This window comes from Polypterus senegalus, chromosome 12, assembly GCF_016835505.1.
Source record: "Polypterus senegalus isolate Bchr_013 chromosome 12, ASM1683550v1, whole genome shotgun sequence".
NCBI classification, from domain to species: domain Eukaryota; kingdom Metazoa; phylum Chordata; class Cladistia; order Polypteriformes; family Polypteridae; genus Polypterus; species Polypterus senegalus.
The window spans coordinates 112,897,848-112,919,880 of NC_053165.1; the positions used below are offsets into that span (position 1 = coordinate 112,897,848).

The 22,033-nt window shown below is 34.0% G+C and overlaps 1 protein-coding gene across 1 annotated transcript in view; it reads left to right on the top strand.

Moving 5' to 3' along the window:
- The window catches only part of mctp2a (multiple C2 domains, transmembrane 2a), a 405,706-nt gene that overhangs the window by 272,646 nt on the left and 111,027 nt on the right, over window positions 1-22,033 (top strand). The window contains exon 18 of the mRNA XM_039773287.1: window positions 18,670-18,789. Within this exon, the coding sequence (XP_039629221.1) occupies window positions 18,670-18,789 (120 nt within the window). The remainder of the gene's footprint in view (window positions 1-18,669; window positions 18,790-22,033) is intronic.

The window sequence follows — 22,033 nt, forward strand, 5'->3', positions numbered from 1 at the left end:
AATACCTAAATCAACAAATTCTCTGTGCTTTATAAAATCATTTCAAAATATTACTGATTAGATCCTGCCATGTTTTGAAAAAGTCTGCACAGATCCTCTAACTGAGTATTTGATTTTTCCAATTTTAAATAATATAACACATCAGTTTCCCACTGACTTAAAAGAGGAGAGTTTGGGTTCTTCCAGTTTATCAGAATAAGTCTGCGTGCCAACAGTGTAGTAAATGCAATCATAATTTGTTTGTCTTTCTCCACTTTAAGACCCTCTGGAAGAACCCCAAACACAGCTGTTAATGGGTTAGGAGGGATTGTGAGTCCAAGACTGTCTGAGAGGTAATTAAAAATTTTGTCCAGAATAATGTTAATTTGGTGCAGGCCCAGAACATGTGACCTAGTGAGGCTGGGGCTTGGTTGCAACGTTCGCAGGTTGGATCATGCCCTGGAAACATTTTGGAGAGTTTTAGTCGAGACAGATGTGCTCGATATATAATTTTGAGTTGTATAATTGTATGCTTTGCATATGGAGCTTGAGTGAATTCTCTGCATTGCTACTTTCCACTCCTTTTCTGATATATTAATTGAGAGGTCATTTTCCCAGTGTCCTCTTGGATCTTTGAAAGGAAGGGATTGTAAAAGGATTTTATATATTGTAGAGATGGAGTCTAACTCCTTGAAATTGAGCAATAATTTTTCCAGCGTGGATGAGGGTGCAAGATGAGGAAAATCTGGAAGGTTCTGTTTAACAAAGTTCCTGATTTGAAGATAGTGAAAGAAATTTGTAGCTGGAATGTTAAATTTGGAATGTAATTGTTCATAGGATGCAAAGGCGTTGTCTATATAAAGATCTCTAAGCAAGTTAATTCCAAATTTTTCCAGATATTAAAACTGCATATGTTTGTGAGGGTTGAAAGAGGTGGTTCTTTTGCAGGGTGCCACAGAAAGAAGCTTCTCCGTCTTAAAATGCTTTCTACATTGGTTCCAGATTCTAAGTGAGTGGAGCACAATTGGGTTATTAGTGTATTGCCGATAACGTGTGTTTATTGGAGCACAAGCAAGGAATACAAAGAAGTACTGCAGGATTTTACTTCTATTGCGGTCCATGCCTGTGTATGTTCTTCTATTTGTGTCCAGGTTCTTATCGACTGTATATTTGCCCAGTAATAAAACTGGAAGTTAGGTAGAGCCATGCCGCCTTCTGCCTTTTGTCTTTGTAGGGTCGCTCTTTTGATGCGTGGATGTTTAGAATTCCAAATAAATGAGGTTATTGTTGAATCTAATTGCTTAAAGAACGATTTATTAATGTATATTGGTATGTTTTGAAATAAAAAAAGGAGCTTAGGAAGAATATTCATCTTAACAGTGTTAATTCTTCCAGCTAGTGTGAGATGAAGGGTTGACCATCTATGCAAGTCTTGTTTAATTTTTTCCATGCAGACGACGAAATTTTGTTGATAAAGAGCTTTATGTTTACTTGTGATGTTTACCCCGAGGTATTTAAACTGTTCTGCAATGATAAAAGGAAGGGTGTCTAATCTAATATTATATGCTTGAGAATTCACGGAAAGAGTACACTTTTATTCAGATTAATTCTGAGACCAGAGAGCTTTTGAAATTCTGTGAGTGCTGCTAAGACTGCAGGCACAGAATTTTCTGGGTCCGATATATACAGTACCATGTCATCTGCATATAATGAGATTTTCTGTTCCAGTCCTTCTCTGCTAATCCCCTTTATCTGATCAGTATTTCGACAATGTATTGCCAGTGGTTCAATGGCAATTGCAAACAGCAGTGGTGACAAAGGGCATCCTTGTCTTGTGCCACGCTCTAGTTTAAAGTAGTCTGAGCAAATGTTATTGATGCAAACTGAAGCTTCTGGGTTAGTATACAGTAATTTAATCCATGCACAAATGTTGGGCCAAACCCAAACTTCTCCAAAATAGTAAAAGGTATTTCCATTCAATCATGTCGAATGCTTTTTCTGCATCCAATGATAATAATATTTCTGGGGTGTTTGATTTAGTTGGTGAGTATATTACATTAAACAGGCGTCGAAGATTTGAAGATAAGTGTCGGCCCCTAATAAATCCAGTTTGGTCTTGTGATATTACTGAGGGGAGCACTTTCTCCATCCTTCTAGCTATGATTTTAGAGAGTATTTTAACGTCGTTATTCAGAAGTGAAATTGGTCTGTATGATGCACATTGTAATAAGTCCTTATTTTGTTTTGGAAAGACAGTGATTAGTGCTTGGCGAAAGGTTTGTGGAAGAGATTGGTTATCTCTGGCTTCTGTAAATGTTGCTAATAGGAGGGAGCTAGCTGAGCGGAGAATTTCTTGTAAACCTCTGCAGGGTAGCCGTCAGGGCCTGCTGCTTTTCCACCTTGGAGTGACTTTATAGCATCCAGTAATTCTGATAATGACAGAGGTTTATCGAGTTCCTCCACACTAAAAGCGCCAATTTGTGGTATCTGTAATTTATCCAGAAATGCATTAGATTGTATATTGTCTTCTTTAAACTCAGTAGTATATAGGGATTTATAGTAGTCTCTAAAAGTGTACATTATATTTTTGTGTTCGATGATTTTATCTCCGTTAGTGTTAGTAATTACCGAGATTGCGTTGCGTACATCTTGCTTGTGAATTTGTTGCTAAAAGCTTATTAGCTTTCTCCATGTTCATAATAATGATGTCTGGATTTGTAAATTAGTTGTTCAGGTTTCTTTAGTTGTCAAGAGGTTTAATTCTGAATGTAGAGCCTGCCTCCTCTTATGTAGAGTCTCGCTTGGTAGTCTGGCATGTTCTTCATCTATTTTAGTAATTTCGCTTTTATCTCTGCTACTTTCTTCGCGGATTTATTTCTGTGGGAAAGATATGAGATAATCTGTCCTCTTAAGAAGGCCTTAAGAGTTTCCCAGAGTATTCCTGCAGAGATCTCAGGGATGTATTTGTCTCTAGAAAGAATTCAATTTGTTTGGATACAAATTCCAGCTAATAGAAGCGGATTGAGCGCCATCTGGGGTGAGTGTATGGGGCTTAGTAATTTCAGCTCCAAGATCATCGGAGCATGGTCTGAAATAACAATAGCATCGTATTTACAAGATTTAATCTTAGGCAAGAAGTTATTATCTATAAAGAAGTAATCACTTGAGTAGCAATGATGTACTGGTGAGTAGAAAGAATATGTTCTTGAATTTGGGTTTAAAACCTCCAGGGATCTGATAAGTTGTGATCAGTTATAAACTTTGTAATTATCTTTGCGGTGTTAGTTGCGTTCCCCTGTGGAGGAAGTCTTATCTAAAAGTGGATTTAGAACACAATTAAAGTCCCCAGCCATTATAAGTTTATGAGTGTTCAGATTGGGAATGGATGCAAATAAATTTTGTATAAATTCCTTATCATCAACATTAGGTGCATAAACATTTATCAAAATCATTTTACAGTTAGATAAGTCTCCCATGACCATCACATATCTCCCTTCAGGATCCAATACTACATCTGATGCTACAAATGGTACTGTTCTATGTATGAGAATTCCCACCCTCTAGTTTTCTTTGTAAAACTAGAATGGAACATTTGGCCAGTCCAGTCTTTTGCAGCCGGAACTGATCCTTACTTAGTAAGTGGGTTTCCTGTAAAAATACTATTTTAGCATTTAGACCTGTTAGGTGAGAAAGTACTTTCTTTCTCTTTAATTCGTGATTCAGGCCTTTAACATTCCAGCTTACGAAGTTAACTGTCCCATCATGGAGACACTGATTCTGAGTTTTTGATGTCATTTATAGTCTTAACTGGAAGTGAAATAGTTTAGGTCTTAATTTCCTATTCCCCAAGAGTTGTTGCCATGCAGCTTATTATTACGTTGATAGTTATAATTATAAAGATTGAGATGATAGATTAGATATAGATCAAGCCTGCTCTCTTTCTCTTCCCCTTAACCCCCACCCTCCCTTTTGCCTCCCCAGGTGAGGCTAAAACCCACTTCATGCAGTCCCAGTCCTCTGACATACCCAGAGACAGAGCACGTCCAAAGCACATCAAGCCCCCATGCAGTGGCGCTTTAAGGTTAAAAGATAGAGATATCTGTTACCAATATAGTCTTTAAAAGAGGAAAAAGAAAAAAAGAAAAGAATTTTGCACTTAATATATATATATATAATCTTCAGCAATTTTAGTGCATTAAGATGATACCCCCAGATAATAAACCCAGGTGATGGTGTTAAAGATGTGTCCAAAACAAGCATAACAAGTCTTAATGCAGTAATAGCAATAACAGTAAACCAAGGGTATGATATTGAACAGTCTCATTTAGGGTACACATGAAATAATTAGAAAAGAAAAAAGAGGAGGAAAACGTAATTAAGCACAATAAAACATAAACATTTAGCGCCCTAGTAATACTAAGTAATAAGTAAGTAATAATAATAAGTAAGTAATAATAAGAATATGAGAATATATGCTGATAAAAAACCCGTATTTTAAAACAAATAGATCAGACAGTAGATTATTAATCCTAGCTTTATCATTTACCGCCATGACTCACAATTATGTATCAGAATAGTCCCGGGATCAGCTTTATAATTTATAATTATAATAGTTTTAAGGTATTTAAGCTATTCTGATATAGCAGTAAAAGTGATCAGGCTTGGTCTGACATACAAGAAAATTAACTGGAAAAGCATGCTTTTATGTATATTAATTTTGAATCTGGAAATAATATGAAGTTCTCTTAACATATTTAATATTAATGGTGTAGGGAATGTGAGACAGAAATATAAAGCATCCTTTATGTTCAATTTTATTTTTGAGATAGCTATGGGGGTTCAACAGCAATAGCAAAATGCCTTGACAATAATGGAAACCCTTGTCTGGTTCCATCTTAAACTTTGAAATGATCATAGTTGGTATTTTTAATAAGGATTGGAGGTGTCTGAACTAGAACAACGCAATTGAATCCATGCAGATATTTTAGGGCCATATCCAAATTTGTGCAGTATAGTAAACATATATCCCTATTCCTCTCTATCAAATACTTTTTCTTCATCCAAATTTAGTAAAATCTTTGGGAATTCAGAATCTGCAGATGAATATACTACAATAAACAAGCACTAAAGATTGGATACTAAATCTCTGTCTTTAATAAATCCAGTTTATTTCTCTGTTTTTTTGGCCATTTTTCCAAAATGTTAATGTCATTATTAAGAAGAGAAAATTGGTGTCTATGATGCACATTGCAGCAAGTCTTTATTGTCTTTCCAAAGAAAATTGACTACATTTATAGCATTTTTCAAGCTTCAGTAAACATTGATAACCCATCAAAATTGAGTTTCAAGGAGAGGGGCCACTTGATGGGGCAGAGAAGAGGCTGTTATAACCTGAACTTTGGTATTGTTCTGTTTTTAGTTCCTGTGTCTGTTTGGTTATTTTTGATATTTGGATTTTTGGGGTTTTGAACCCTCCAAAACATTTTCTGTGTATGATTAATAATTAAAGGATTTGTTTTCATTTTGGTTTTGCCTTTAGGACAATGTTTACCATGCCACTTATGCAAATAGTTACATTACTCAGCTGGAGGAATCCTAAAAAATATTTTTTATAACTCAGTGCTAAACCAATATTCTATGTCGGGGTGCCCAACTCCAGTCCTAGAGGGCTAATGTGATTGCAGGTTTTATTCTAACCATCTTCTTAATTAGTGTTCAGTTTTTGCTACTGATTAACTTCTTTTCCCTTAATTTTGATTGCAGCTTTTTTTTTTTTTTAATAATTGGTTCAGTCCTCTGAACTGCTACTTTTTTCTTAAATGACACCTTGAGATATGAAGTGAGCAAACCAGTTTCACTCCAATCAGTTTCTTAATTAGAAGCTGATTTTTGTTGTTAAAGCATAATTCCATGGCTTGGTGTTCTAATTCTGCCTCAGCAGACATTTCACAAACTTTATTTTCTATTTTCTAAGAACATCATGAAAATGGTTTGTATAGCTGAGTAGATCAACATTACTGAAACTTTCACCTTTCTTTATTTTCAGATATTGTATGATAGACACAGATTAGCTGGTCAAGTGTTAGCTTGTTTTGTATGTAATTATTGTTTGCTGACTAATTGAAGAAAAAAGAAATAAGCAAGGGATCTGAGTCTTAAATAGCAAGTCAGGTAAAATTAAGGATGAAAAAAGTTAGTTAGCCAAGAAAACTGGTCACTGATTAAGACGATTGTTAGAATGAAAACCTGCTGCCAATATAACCCTCCAGGACCAGAGTCCTACACACCTATTCTGTATTTTCTGAAATTAGAAAAATCAGATTCTTTTCACAATGATCTATTCAACATTTTTCCAGACCTTGACAACAATTCAATATAAAGCAATGTGACATTTAAAAAATAAATAAATAAAATTTGCTTTGACTTCCAAGTTTTTGAAATAAGAATATCACATAGTAAAATTAGGGAATTAACCAAGGTATCAAATACTTTAGAAATCAACTGTTACTCTTTTTATGTAGTGTATATTTTAAGACTTTAAAGAGAAGATCAACATTTTAGACATTTATTATTATTATACTATAACTCTTATTGGAACTTGTGGAATGTGCTCATGCCATTTTATATGTTTCTTCAGTTTTTAAAAATTTGTAACAAAATCCTTGACCAGTACTAAAATGTACTAAGAACTCTGCTTCATTTAACTCTCCAGTTAACAGTCCATTAAAAAAGCAGCATTATATTTATGTGTTAATAATTAAAAAATATTTGGCAATGAAAGTCTACCTTATCATGTTTTTTCCATTTTCTTTCATACTTATAGAAGGTTGAATGAAGCAAGTTTAGTATCTTCCATGTAACATGTCTACTTCGGAAGTTGCACATTGATGTTTTCTTATATCTTACATTTCCAAAAATTAAGTGAAAATATGGAAGTGATAGGATGCACATTTATGGCTAAAGGAGGGTTAATCTTTTTTAAGTCTTGTGGCTTAGCTTTACAGATGAACACACATTTTTGTGTAGATTAAATATTTTTAAACTTTGCTATTATCTTTTATCTATGATAGTACTGGCCACATTCTTCTATCTAATGAGGAGTTATTAAATCTACTATTTTAGTAAACAAAATCTGATCCACTTTGTAGACCAAGTTAGTGCAACATTTGAAAGCTAGCTCCTGTACCTTCACATTGATTATTGGAAGAGAGGTCCCTAGCTTTGATGTTAAAGCATAAGTTTGGTATTTTCCAAGTCAGTTATTTCTTCACAAACAAGACGTATATGCATTTGCCATACAAAACTGTTCCGAAGTCCAGCATTTTCTATACATTTGAAAAACATCTTGCCCGCACTGGGGCACTTTACAATGGAGTAAATGGGGCACAAAGCTCCAATGTAAAATAAAAGCCTAAAACTTTCCAAATATATCTTCTATGAATTTCAATAAAACAAAACAAGCCTCCCAAGTTTCCAACACGTTTGAAACAACAAAAGGAATTAGGAAATAATTGTTTTATTGCATATTCCTGGTACTGTTTTTGTAAAGGTACGGATACATTTTATATTCTTTTGTTTAGGTTCTCACATAAACAAAAGTGAGTCAAAACAAAACCAACCATGTAGCATGAAAAGTAATTTTATCTTTTGATAAGAAACCACTTCCCCTGAGGTGAAAGATTATTCCAGAAGACTAGAAGTACTCAGGAAATGCACACTGCTGGTTTTCTTTTAAAATGGCCGAATCTCATAATTTTTTTTTTTTGTTTTTTGCTTCAAAAGTGACCTATAAAAGCTGTTTTACGCTGTATGTGTAATTGCAAGATGCAGATAAGTACTCAACAACTAACTAGGTTATGAAAATATTTGTATTTGGTAAGTTTTAAGGCTTTTATTTTCTGGCTTTACTTATGCCCCATTATTTCCAATGTCAAATGCTAGTGCAGCCAAAATATATTTTTTTAAATTATAGGTAATGCTGGACTTTGGAACACAGTTTTGTGTGGCAAATGCATATATACCATGTATGTGATGAAATAACTTCAACTTAAAAAATGCCAAACTTATTATTTAAATTCAGGTTCTTGGAGACCTTTGAGCATATTTCATTCAGTGGGTTTATGAAAACTGGTGTGCAATCCTGATCTCAGTATATGAACCAAGATTTTTTCTTTTTCTATATAATTCTTGGTTCTTTGTTACAATTAATTTTAATGGTCTTTGGAATAATTTTGTAATTCTGATAGATTTCTTCTGCAGCCATCAGAAAGCTCCCTTTGTCTTGTTATAGGCAGTTGCTATTCACCTGTATGTTTGAGTGCCTAGGATAGACCCAGTTCTGTAAACTTTGTTTCATGCTGCCCTGTAATGGTTTGTAATCATTTTCACCTATTCTGCTGCACCTGATACAAACTGTTACTAGACTGAGGATGATTAAGTGAGTTGTGTAATAATTATTTTAGCTTTAGTTGAATTTATTGAAATAAACACTTCTAGAGTACAATTTTTTAGTGTTACTTGTTGATTAGATCAACTTTATGTAGTGATAATATTAAAATGACAATCTGATTCTTAAAGTTTCCCGTGTGTTATAACACAAAACACATTTTTTCTTAAAGTACATTTTTTTAAATATATAAACATTGAATTCTCCCTATACCTACATTTCTCCAGTATCATGTTCGTTTAATCATTCTCTCTTTGTAGCTAAGAACCTTACATCTAAACATTTTTTTCTGTAGTTCCAAGGCATTCCAGATGCCATGAAGCTGATTCTGCATCATGCAATACTTACGCTAAAGTTGGTTGACTTTCTATCGAGTTGAAAAGTGGAGTTGGCAGATTATTTGATAAACACTTTTGCTAATAGTTTAATATAATCTCTTTTGATTTTAAAATTTTTCGTCATTTAAAGATGCAGCACATATGATAACAAAACACATACTTTTAAGTGTTCTTTAAGTTTGAAAATACAGTTAATTGGGGTGTCTGATGCAGTGTCTTAAAATAAATAAAAAATAATTAAATAGATTTATTTGACTCAGAACAAAGCTGTAAAGAGAGATGCAGTAAACTTTCTACATGGCTGTTTATATTAACATCGGAAAACCTTTATATTTAACTTCCATTGCCTCATTTCCTATTTAATAGGATACAGGTAATTTCAGACAATTTTAGCCTTTTTTCTCTCTTTTTTGTATATAGCTTTACAACATAGTCACCTCAAATGATATTTCTTTATACCATTATCTTTTATCCAGGCCATGTGCAGTTAACTAAATTTGCATTAGTGGCCCATTATGAATCCTTGTGACAGATTCCTTGTCTCTGCTTCCTGGGTAGAGATGAATTTGGTCCCATGGAAGCCTCTCGGAATATTGTAGACTAGGCAATTAGACCTTAGTCGCTATTATAGCTACTTTTGCATCAGGGCCATAAAGTTCAGATCCCCAGCAGAGCTTAAGTGTGCTTTAGAAGCAGTTTTAAAATTTATCCTCAAGGGGATGGCTAGGCTACCTGTCCAAACACTAGTTAAAGCTTTCATAGTGAGAACAGATACTATACCTATCAGGACAAGTACATTGTCATTCTTTCTTCAAATGATCTCAGAACTGTTTCTTAAGTGCTGCCAACTAGACTTTACAATATTTCACCTATCCACTCACTTTCTGAACCCGATTAGGCCATTACAAGGTTGTAGGGAGCCATAATATTTCAAGCAATCGTAATTTTCATTGATTTTTTTTCCCTATCATTATAACAAGATAGGGGGTATGCCTTTGAGCTTTTAAGCCAGGCTGTTTGAATGGAAATGAACCGATTAAACCTCTCATTCTGATTTGCATTCTGTGCATCTTCTTGAGAAAGAATAGAGTAGTTTAGGATGGTGTTTACTTGGAAAGGTACTATACAAAAAAGATTTTATATACCAAAGTGAAGAAAATCCTGCCGTGAAAGAGAACTGCCACAAATCCTCCATTTCCAGTAAAGTATATTTTCATGCATTCCAGAATGATCAGTAAGCATACTGTATATATCCACTTTATGGTGGGTATTTTATTAGTTTTTTCAAGTAATTTGTTGCTTAAATGTGTTCTCTTTTAATGTAACTTTTTTTTTTTCTTTAGATCGTTTTGTTAATGCACAGCTTCTCTGTAACAGTTGCTGTATTCATTCATACTTTAAAAAGCCAAATTCCCTCTTGGGGATAAATATTGTTAGTTCTATCTACCTACCTACCTACCTACCTTTTCCGTGCTTGACATTTTATCATTGATTATAACTGTAAAAGTCAAAAATCAATCAATCTAGTGAAATTTAACTATGCCTCCTTAAATCTAGAGCTGTAGTGTTTAAAAGTGGATGAGGAAATGAGTGTATATTTCATCTTCTGTATATTCATAGTTTTCATGATGTAAAAAGAAGTAGATTAGAACCACAAGAGTGTAGCAGTCAAAACACCAGTGTTCTGTTACTACAGGAATTCATATCTGCAAGCCCCATCCTCTGCAACAGGTTAGATCATCTAAAGAAATCAACTTTCCTAGTCTTTTTTCTGCCTTTATTTGACTTTATTGTTTTAAACCTGCTTTTAGGTTTTGTGTCCTCTTCCCCAATTTCCTTGCAATCTTTCAACTAAATTCAGGATTTTATCCACTTTTATAACTGTGGGGCAGCTATGTTTCTTGCCAAAAAAGTCTTAAAGTACAAGTTGTATCTGAGTCTTTTCTAGTATTTGGATTGCATCTTTCTAAATTCCTGAGGTTTTTGACCTCTTTTATAGAAGACTGAGTAAGCAGCCCACTGTAGCATTAAAGGGTGCTATATTCCATCCATCCAATATTGGTTATAAGGCAAAACCAAACCACTGACAGTGTGTTAGTCTGTTGTGGAACTGTGTGTCACCTGTGATATCCACTCCACCACAGTGCTTCTCTTTTCCTGTCATATGGCTCCTTTTTTACAATGTACTTGAAAGTAGTCCAAGTACTGTACTCCCTGAATATTTGTCCATGTTAATACCTTTCTTGGTAAATTGTAGTTTAGCAAAACTGGACAAATCACCAGTGCTTATTGAAATTCAGGATGTTATAAATTCATGATAAAGTGGGAAAATACAAGATTTTACAAGGCAGTTATCCAATGGAATTTTGCAAAAATATGTCTGCTAAACTCACTGTATTAATGCTAGCTATGTTAGAAGATGCAAAAGATGACATTATTCTACCCCAAACCGTATACCAGGTGTTGATCTCTGTTTTATGCATCAGTCTCACTACTAAATAATGATGTAAAGGTATTGGCCAAGTTCTAGTGAAAAGAATTGAGAAAGTGCTCCCTATAATTGCACCACAAGACCCAGCTGGATTAATTAAAGTCAAGTAGCAATCATCAAATGTTCACCACTTAGTGGATGTAGAGTACAATCCTTCAGAATTCAACCTTCCAGAAGTTTTAGCGTCTCTGGACATAGAACAGGAAAGAATAGCATGGGACTTTCACTTTACTGTTTTGAATAAATTTAGGTTTGGTCCAGAAATTGTCAACCGTAAAATATACCAGTCTATACGGATGATTTGGTTCTTTTCATCACTCAAATGTATCATTGCCAATCATAAATCCAGAGATCGTGTAAAAAACATTTAATACAATAATTATGATTAATAAGGAAAAAAAGTTTTGGTTCTTTTCCCCTCAAGTATCTGGGAATTAAGGTTAGAAACAATCTTAAAGATCTTTTTAAAACAATTTGGCAGGTTGATGGAAAGCACTAGACAAGATGTCAACAGAACTCTTTACCTCTCCTTAGCAGGCAGAATTCATATATTTAAAATGGAATATCCTCTTCAAATTTTTATTCCTCTTTCAGAATATTAAATAATTATTAACAACTCCTTTTTTTAAATGCTCAACTCTGATATGAGCTCATTTATAAGGAATGTTTTGCCATATTAAAAAAATCAACATAACAGAGATCGAAAGCAGAAGGTGGCATGAAGCTATCTGACTTTCAGCTTTAATGCTGTGTTGTAAAAAGTTTGTAATTTCAGACAATTTAAAAAAGAAGAAAGTGTTGAATAGTCATCTACTTAACTGGTAATGTAAGGAAATCTTGTAAGATTTCTTTGTGTGCTTTTCTTTGTACTCCAGTCATTAAACATTTGCCATTTTACTAGTAATCAGATTGTTCTTTAATGCTCTCAAAATATAGAACCAATGTACAAAATATTTCAAGGACACAACTTCTTTTTTGCTCCATTACAGGATAACTGTGCATTCAAACCCTCCCTTGATTACACAGTATGTAAATCGTGGAAGACAGTAGGTCTCAGTCTTCAGAGATCTTTATATTCCTAATGTGTTTGCACCTTTTGATTAACTTTGTTGTAAATATGAAATTCCTTTAATGCAGTTATTTTTTTTTATTTGCAAGCTAGCAGCCTTGTTTAAAAGTAAGAAATTTAATTTACTTTTCTAATCTTACACCAAAGCTCACTAACAAAAATATTTTAACTAATAATGAGAAGGATATTGGCAACATTTCCAGACTTTATCAATTATTGTCATCGTGCTTAGCACTAGTCCAACTTTTGTGCAAAACATGCTATAATTCTTTGAAAAGTAAAATCATACACAGACACACCACTCTAAAGTTAAATTGTCAAAAATATGTCAGGGAGTGGACCCTAGCTGTGAATTATACTTAGGTGGCTTTGACCTCACTCAGGCATGTGTTTTGGGATTGTTTAAAACCAAAATACTATTTTAGAAAGATTTTTTCTGCTCTATCAGATAGTGTAGGATTATTGGAAATCCTTTTACAGCAATGTCTGGAGTTATTTCAAACAAGTTCAAACTATTTGGTGATAAACTGACCATTATTGCCTACACTACATGCCTTCCTAAACACAATAGGAAAATGATATATTATGTAAAGATGAAAAAAATCTCATTTTCTTTGCATGAATCTGTGCAAAGTTTTTAAGTATTTGGCAAGGATTCATTAATGTTATTCTAAAATAATTCGGTTGGTTTCCTGCCTGTGACTCTGCTAAACTCCTTTTGTTTTAATTACACAGTGGGCCTCCCTGTAATACTAACTAGCTCATTGTTTTGTGGGTTTGGGCAGCAGGGGCAAGGGCTTTAGTGTGGTTTATACACTATAGTTACTAATTATATTCTAGTATTGGGATTGATTTATATTTTAGATTTTAGTTTTGTTTCACTGACACTTATTTTTGATTATCATAGTATAAAACCTCTTTTTGTAATGCATATTTTTGGAATGAATAAAATATTAAATTAAATTATTTAATGAAAACAACTTGTTTGAAAAAGAAAGTAGTAGTGTCACATGAGTGGTTAACAAAAGAGCACTAAGTACTAGTGCCATTTCCATTAACAGAAGCAAAATATAATAACTATTCTGTACAAAACCATTTAGAATTTGCATACATAAGAGCACATGGCCAACAAAAAGTAAGACAGTACCTCTCCCTTACTATATACAGTATAACTTTTGGAGATGTAATCCTCATATGAAAGGCTAAAGTGACAAAATTAAGTGAACACTCTCAAGAAAAGCTCTGTTTTGTACAGCCTGTTCCTTCAAGCACACTCTTATCCAGCTAAACCACATTGGGTGGTAATTCTTTCTGGGGCTAGTAAGAGTCTCCCTTAATAAAACCAATCTTTAGTCTTTAAGGGCCCAAAACATCATATACCAGGTAATGCTATTTCTGCAGACTAAAATTATGATTTTTTTTTGTAATAAAATAATAGCATGGTGAAAATGTTGCATAAAGAGATACGATTAAATACATATGAAAACTGGGCAGAGATGTTAAAGAAGGAGATTAGGGTTTGATTGTGCTCAAAAGTGTGGGGCCTGTATTATCATTCTGTTACCCTTGAACTACCATTACTTGCTTTCTTGTAGGGCCTAGATATATTTTCCCGTGTAAGTGGACTCAAAAGGTTTGTTACTGGAGTATTCTACTCTTGCACCTTAAGATTAACACACACACATATATATATATATATATATATATATATATATATATATATATATATATATATATATATATATATATATATATATACACACACACACAGACCCTAACCATATAAGTGCCATATGAATGACGCATGCAAAGCCTTGTCACTCACTATCACTTTAAGAGACTTACTTATGATTGGCACGAACAACGTACAATGTCTTAGATATATCTCAGACATAAATATTACTTTTGCCTCCAAGAATATATTTAAGCATACAAAGGCTCAACATCCTTGGCTGTAGGCCATTTAACAACCAATGATGTCTTTCTTTTACCATACTATTCCTTCTATTGGATGGAACTCCCCTCCTCAGCCTGATAAACCCTATAGTTTGTAGCCTATGGCAACCTCCGACTGTTCCAGAAGCTCTTAATATTTACTAATTACTTAAATCACTCCAGATATTAAGACAAAGTGTAGAAATTTAAAAGCAACATGGTATTTATTAAAGAATAAAAATAGTAGTAGAAAAGAGTATAAAAGAAAATATAGATAGCAATTTCTGGATATATATATATTTTAGAAAAAGCTTACAAAGAATACCAAGAATAGGAAGTTTGTCCTGCGGTTACTTTTGATCTAGCAATCAGTGTAATTCATAAGATGCTTTTGCTGGCGGTCAGATGAAACGGTTGCACATCTCTCTGTCACTTTTTCTAACGTTGCCTTCACCCACCACTTCTCTTCTGTCAGACAAGCCATGTTTATATTAAAATGTGTGATATGGGGCTTTCTGATACAGCTTTGTGACATGGGATATTACACACCTTTGATTGGCTGGCTGTCATAGTTCTATATCCAAGTGATAAGATAATCAGCACAGCCTGAGGCAAACAGACAAAATAGTTGTTTTAAGGTGATAAATTACTGGTACTGTCAATTAAGTTAATTTTGTTTGTTTGAGCAAACTATGATGAAAATACAGGCATCTATTATTTAAAAAAGATTGCAGATCTGGCACACCAGGACAGGGCCAAAAGTAGTTTTGAATGGAAAGAGCTGCCTGCCAAGATCCACAGTTATAAAAAAGAGGAAAGATTAGAGAACTATATTTCATATTTCATCATGCTGTTGTTAACATTGCCTCATTGTATGGCTTATTTGAAAATGAACTGTACAAGGAATATTCAGTACAGAAACGAAACACATATTTTCTAAAGTTAAATTTAATTTTAATTAAAGTCCAGATTTATTGCTGTGTACATAATGCATTGAAATTACTTTGTCTCCCTCGAATAAGAGAGAGTTCTACCATACCAAGAGTGATTGATGAATAGAATGCCTTTAAATATTAAATATGCCATTAGAAAATACTAGGGGGTTTGCCCCCTGCGCGCTTCGCTTGCCAACCAAAAGGCCTGCGCTATGCTCCAGCCACTTTGCGTCTCTGCCGCTCGCGTTGTAAAGAGGGTGGCTGAACACATCCCAAGGAGACACGCTCGCTCCTCTGAAACCCCCTCTTAAACGGTGGTACAATGGGAAACAAGTACAGTTTTGGTTTTTTTTTACCTCCTCTTTGCATAATCGGCTGCTGTGCCACGTGATCTGCATCTCACACGTCGCTTTAAACATTTAAAAGGCTGTACAGCAGCTGTCCTACTCTTTGTCTTTTATTTCCGGCCTCGGGCATGTTTAAATCTTTTGCCACAAAGTCTCGTCTTGTGGGACGGGAGTTCTTGACATTTTTTAGTTTATAATTTAAAAACGGAATAAGAATCTGAAAATCTAACAATATCACATTAAAGTTTGATAAATTCTGAAAAGAATGATATCAAACATATATAAATAAATTTTAAAATAAGCCTGATTTAAAGCTTGACAAAAAAAATAAAATTGTTGCACTTTTAGGCTTAAGATTTTATACAGTACTAGTGGGGCAAGCCCCTTTGGCGCCTCAACCTTGAGCTAACTAAATCACCTAAATATGAATATTGGATTTTTTTTATATAGTTTGTTCCTGTGAAAGAAAGTTTATTTGATCAAAAATAAAAACCAGAACTTTCTTTAAAATAAGCCCGATTTAAAGTATGACAAAAACGTGACGTAAAAAGTCACCCAAAATCGTTGCATTTTTAGGCATGTGATTTTATATGTGTAGAGTAGATATACAAGAACACACTTTGAGAATTTTCATGCAGTTGATAGTATGAATGGCTACTAAGTATTATTTTTTAAACTAAGGATAAATACTGAATCTAGTGATACAAGTGCTGTTGGCCCTGTACTATTTTTTACAATGAAGGGTGGAGAAAAGTGACTGTACAGGATGACTGTTTTGTTTTTTTTTTTTAAATAATTTTTGTGTTTCTAAGGCAATGTGTGTTAATATGAGTGCTCTGAACAGAAGAAGTTGTGCATAAATAATATTTTAAGCCATTCTCACCATCCTCTACGGGGTTTTTGGTGCCCTGTATTGAACAGATGCCATCAAGGGGAATAATCCCACCAGTAAGGATAGACTCCACTCTACACCTGTTGAATTTAGAGCTTATACTATGTGTATGCTTTCTTGAAGCACCTAAAGAAGTAAAGGCATAGGTGAAATGTTGTGCCCATTTCAGTAATGATGATTGCAAGAATTTTAAAGAGGGTGGCTCATTCCATAACATTCTTTCCAATGTAGATGTGTAATGTTGTATGCCTCTTGGTTTATGAAATCTATGACCAGTGTTTTGGTTTTGCTGTCATTAAGCAGGAGATAAAGAAAGCATTTTTTTTATACAATTTCATATCTATCTCTCTGACGTGAATGATTTGAAGGACACTCACAACATTGAGGAAGTTTTGCTGTGCCAGCGTCATCTCTTTTAATCCAAGCATAAATAAATTCAAACAAAAAGAACATTTGATGGAATATGCAGAAATAAATTGAAATAAACTAAAAAGGAGTCTTCATGCTGTGTTTAATGTGCATCAATCTGGTCATGCTAGGGAGCTCTGTGCTGTTCAGTTCCTATATGAGACACTTTTCACCATGGCTTCCATTCTTTTATAGTCCTCAGTCCATTGGGAGCAGAGTCAGTTGCCCTTAGTGGGAGTTTTCACACTGCTCTGGGTGAGAAAAGAGACAAGGATGTTAAAGACTGTGTCCCCTCTCACCCCAGGATGTTACCACTTACCTCCGATAAACCTAGAAGGTGGTCCTCCAACGTACATGTGTGACACTGATTATCTATGTTTGTGTGTCATTGCTCCATAAAGTGGTAACTTTTTTTTCATATTTGTTGGACGTAAAAGTAGGACTTTTCTTATTCTCTTTATAAAGGACATTGTTACTACTACTGGGTTTTACTTTATAATCTTTAGGAATCTGTATCCCATGCCACATTTTATGTCAATCACAAATGCTCCTTCTGTAAGTCAGTCACCAGTTTTGATTTTTGACAAACTTAATTGCTTTCCCACGCTAATACCTGCATCTCTTGCATGTTTCCATATTGCTGAACTGAAATTTGTTGCTGCAAACTAGTATTATGTGAATGTTAGTGGTGATCAGTGTTGGAGAATATTACTTTTAAAGATAACTTAGGTACATTACTCAGTACTAAAAAGTAAATAAAAACATATAGTTACTTATAAAATGTAATGCATTACAACAATGTGAGTTTTTCTTCTTTTGCATGAAAAACTGTACATTTCACTAGCTAGCATGCTATGAAATTCTAAACTTGTCTCTTTCATGTAACTGACCAAATACTGAGCCAAATTTTATTGTTTTCTTGTGTTGTATAAATATGTTTAGTCCTTCATGTGCTGTGAAGTGAATAACATCCATTCTCTTTTCCATCCCTAACATGAGCCCCCAAAGATTCATGGAATGAACACTACTGCTACAACAACAGATCAATCTTTTTTTACCCCACAGCACATGCAGGATTAAGTGTATACTTAACTTTTGTTCAGTTGATTGCACACTATGCAGGTGCTTAATTTCTTTCTCACTGTCTGTTACCACACAGGAAAGCATATGTGAAAGTGTCAGGAATAAGCTACTATCGTACCACAGTAACAGCATTTTTTTTTTTATTTTATTTAAGTAGCACAGGTATTTTTACTTAAATAAAATAAGCATTGCTTTAAGTGGTTCGTCACTTTAAAAAGTAATCTGATTATGTAACACGTGTTACTTTTAACGCATTGCCTCCAACACTGGCACTGGCATTTTTAAATTAATGCAGTGACATTGGCTTTATACTTAACCAGTCTGAAAAGAAATGTTCAAAATGCCCCAAACTGCAAAATGAAACCACTTTTATTATAAATTCATCACTCTTAGGTTTCAGCATGTAAGCTTGAAGCTGAAGTTCTGACAAATTATATAACTGAGGCAAGGGTTGGGGTAATAGATGGCAAACGTTTTTTTATAAGGTTTAACAGTAATCCAAAGTGATTTTATTATCTTGTGGAGTACATTGTGATAGTTAATTTGATCATAGCCATGGTATGTAAAGCAGGTGCACTGTAGCTAATAATATTTCACAGTCTATCAGTTATGTAGTATTTGGGATAACTTTGTTATGTGTTTAATGGACTAGAAGCTCTCCTTGTTTGAAACACATTTTAGACTCTCATAGGTTTACCATTTATTTCCGGATTTAATATTTTTTGTTGGTGTCTTTTTTGTTACAGCTGTTTGTGGTCACTGTATGGTATATAGAGCTCTACATGGTCCCTTTCTTCCTGTTCTTCCTTTTTGCTTGGAACTACTTCCAGATTGTCTCAGGTAGAGTCAGCAATACTCAGGATCTGGTGAGTTCACTCTTCAGTCAAGGCTAATATTTAAGTAAGAATGTGGAACAGGATCATTTTTGAAGTTGCTTTTTTAAACTATACTTTATCACATTTAAAAATGTATATTGAATCTTTAATTAAGCTTTCTTTTATGAAAAACGTTCATGGTGGGAATAATCAAATTTCTTTACTGTTAAGTACAGAACATTATGAATACTGTACAATATGAAATATTGCAAGTGATTGGCATAATTTAATGAATAAAGCTTTACATCAAAGGAGGCGAAAACACTAAAGAAAAAAATTAATTGCACATTTAATTTAAAAAAGTCGCTTTCAGAATGTAGTTGAGAAAGTAAATGTCTTTGATGTGGATTTTAGCATTTATTTGAACCCATCATAATATGCATGGAAGGTATAAACAGCAACTGCATCGCTAGTGGTGCCGTCAAACAGTGCCATGTTGCATTAAATTGATTATATACATTTTCTCCATATTGTTTAAAATACTTTCTGGTAGTGACATCAAGAGACAGCAACATGTCTAAGTGAATTCATTTTGAAATACAGATTACAGCTCATTGAAATAAATGTCACACACTGTACTTATACTATAAATTAGATTATGATATAGTTCAACACCATTCTCAAGTGACATAAATGTAGTTGTAATGGGTCGATAGATTAAAACATAAATAAATAAATAAACACCTTTCGCCACCTTTTATATTGCGTATGCCTCCTCGGATTCTTGTCATTTTTGTTTCTATAAGCATGTGTTTAAAATATACACATCATTATTTTGATCAAAAGACAAATATAAAGTTTTAAATAAAAAACACATTTTAATATGAGCATTTTACTTTAGACTTATCCAGTCTGGTGACAACAGTTTAAATTAGGTAGCCCTTTTTTGCCTTAAGAGAGAAATTTAGCTTTTTACAGAAGCTCAATAAATAAATAATTTGAATCACAATTACTGCAAAGGAAGGAAAACCTCTAACTTGGCCAAAGATAAAAACAGCAGTCAAAGTCACAGTGAGGCATTATTAAAGCCTTTTTTCCAGTGGTACACACTTGTGATGAAAAATTTGTTTTCCAGTTTCCCATTAAAGAACCATTTTCATTGCACGTTTTGACTTTGTTACACATGTCCACGAGAACAAAACTCGTTTGTAAACCTTTTGTATAATTCTGCCTGTTGATGATTTTGATAATCACAATAGAAAAAAATGTAAAATGAAAATTGCATGACAATAACAGACCAAAATTTTTTTGGCTGCTACTCAGTGTGATAGTTTTGAGTTATAGTTGCCTAAGATTCAGTTGATTTCATTTTTTTTACTATTTACATTAATTTTTATTTTTTTCAAAAATTTCTGGTGGCAGCATGTGTGTATTGTTTAGTAAGGTCACAACTATTTGATAGCTTGCCTTGCATGGCTACAGCCATCTACAGCCCTGTTGCCAGCCATGTGATGACACAAGCTTAGCAGGTGTAAGATAGCAGCACACAGCTTCTAGCATCCAGTTTTTTGATTTCCTTTCTTTATTACAGCAACTAATTTTCAAAGGTGCTTCCAAGAAGACTCTTACTGTTAGGATCTTAGCTATACTACTCAAGACCTTGAGTTTGCTTTGTATTTCGGCATAGACATTGGTTTTAGTTGCATTTTTTGCTTGTCTCATACCCCTGCATATGTTTTGGCTATGATTCTGTCAGTTCCATTTCCAGGCATTTTTCTGTTGCTGTATATTGTTTTGAATACCCACTCCCTGTCAGGTGATGTGTAACATCTGGTAGCCTTGTTGTGCCTTGTAAATACAAAAGCAGCAAACAAACTAAACTCAAAGAGAACAACACAACAGAAGTCACAATTTTTGTAACTTCAGTTTACATCATCAGGCAACGATGGTCTCCATATACCTATAAGATCTTACAAACATATCCCCTCTTTATTTATTAAAGATAGCAAAATACCCGCGCTTCGCAGCGGAGAAGTAGTGTGTTAAGGAAGCAATGAAAAAGAAAAGGAAACATTTTGAAAATAACGTAACCTGATTGTCAATGTAATTGTTTTGTCACTGTTGTGAGTGATGAGTGTTGTTGTCATATATATATATATATATATATATATATATATATATATATATATATATATTTACACACACACACATAAACATATATATACATATCTATACATATACATACATATATATATCTACATATATACACACACATATATACACACACATACATATATACACACAAATACATATATATATATATATATATATATATATACATACATACACACACACATTTATAAACATATATATACATATACATACATATCTACATATATACACACACAGCTATTTCAGATCAGTGCAATACGCTGTTTGTTAAAACGGTTGACTCCCGCTCTTACGTGCAATAACAAATCAAATCATTCAGTTGTCTTTGCTCATATGTCATTTTAGAGCTGGACGCCTGGCATCTTTTTTTGGCCACAAGTTCGTTTCTGTTTGGTGTGAGGTTCTGTGTTGTGGAGATTCTCAGGATGGATTGCAGGTGCTCATCAGTGAGGCGACTCCTGTGTGCTGTTTTGTTAGTCTTTATCACTGAGAAGAGCTTCTCACACAGATATGTGCTACCAAACATGCACAAGGTTCGAGCCGCATGTAGACGGACTTTTTTTGTTCTTCAAAGTCACCAAAGCGCCGTGCAAACTCAGTGCGCAATAACTGTAGCTTCGCAATAACTTGCAGCATCATAAGGTAGACTTGATTAACGCGGTAAGTGTTCGGCAAGGCAGCTGAAGCGCTGCATTATGGGATCTGTAGTTTATTGTGTTACCAGCGCTTCATATACCCGCCATTAATAATAATAATACAGTATATAAAATGATCTCGCGGGCGGATATAATTACACGCCGGGCCGGATGTGGCCCGCGGCCCTTGAGTTTGACACATATGGACTAAATAGAACTTGAAAAGATATATTTTTTCAAATGTGATCGCGCAATTCACTGAGTATGGCTTTACCAAAACAATCATTGATGGCGAATAAAGTATCCATTATTCGAGTATGTAGATCGGTCTTTATATATACATATATATATACCCGCGTATCGCAGCGGAGAAGTAGTGTGTTAAAAAAGCTAGAAAAAGAAAAGGGAACATTTTAAAAATAACGTAACATGACTGTCAATATACAGTATTTGTTTTGTGAGTGTTACTGAGTGTTGCTGTCATCAAG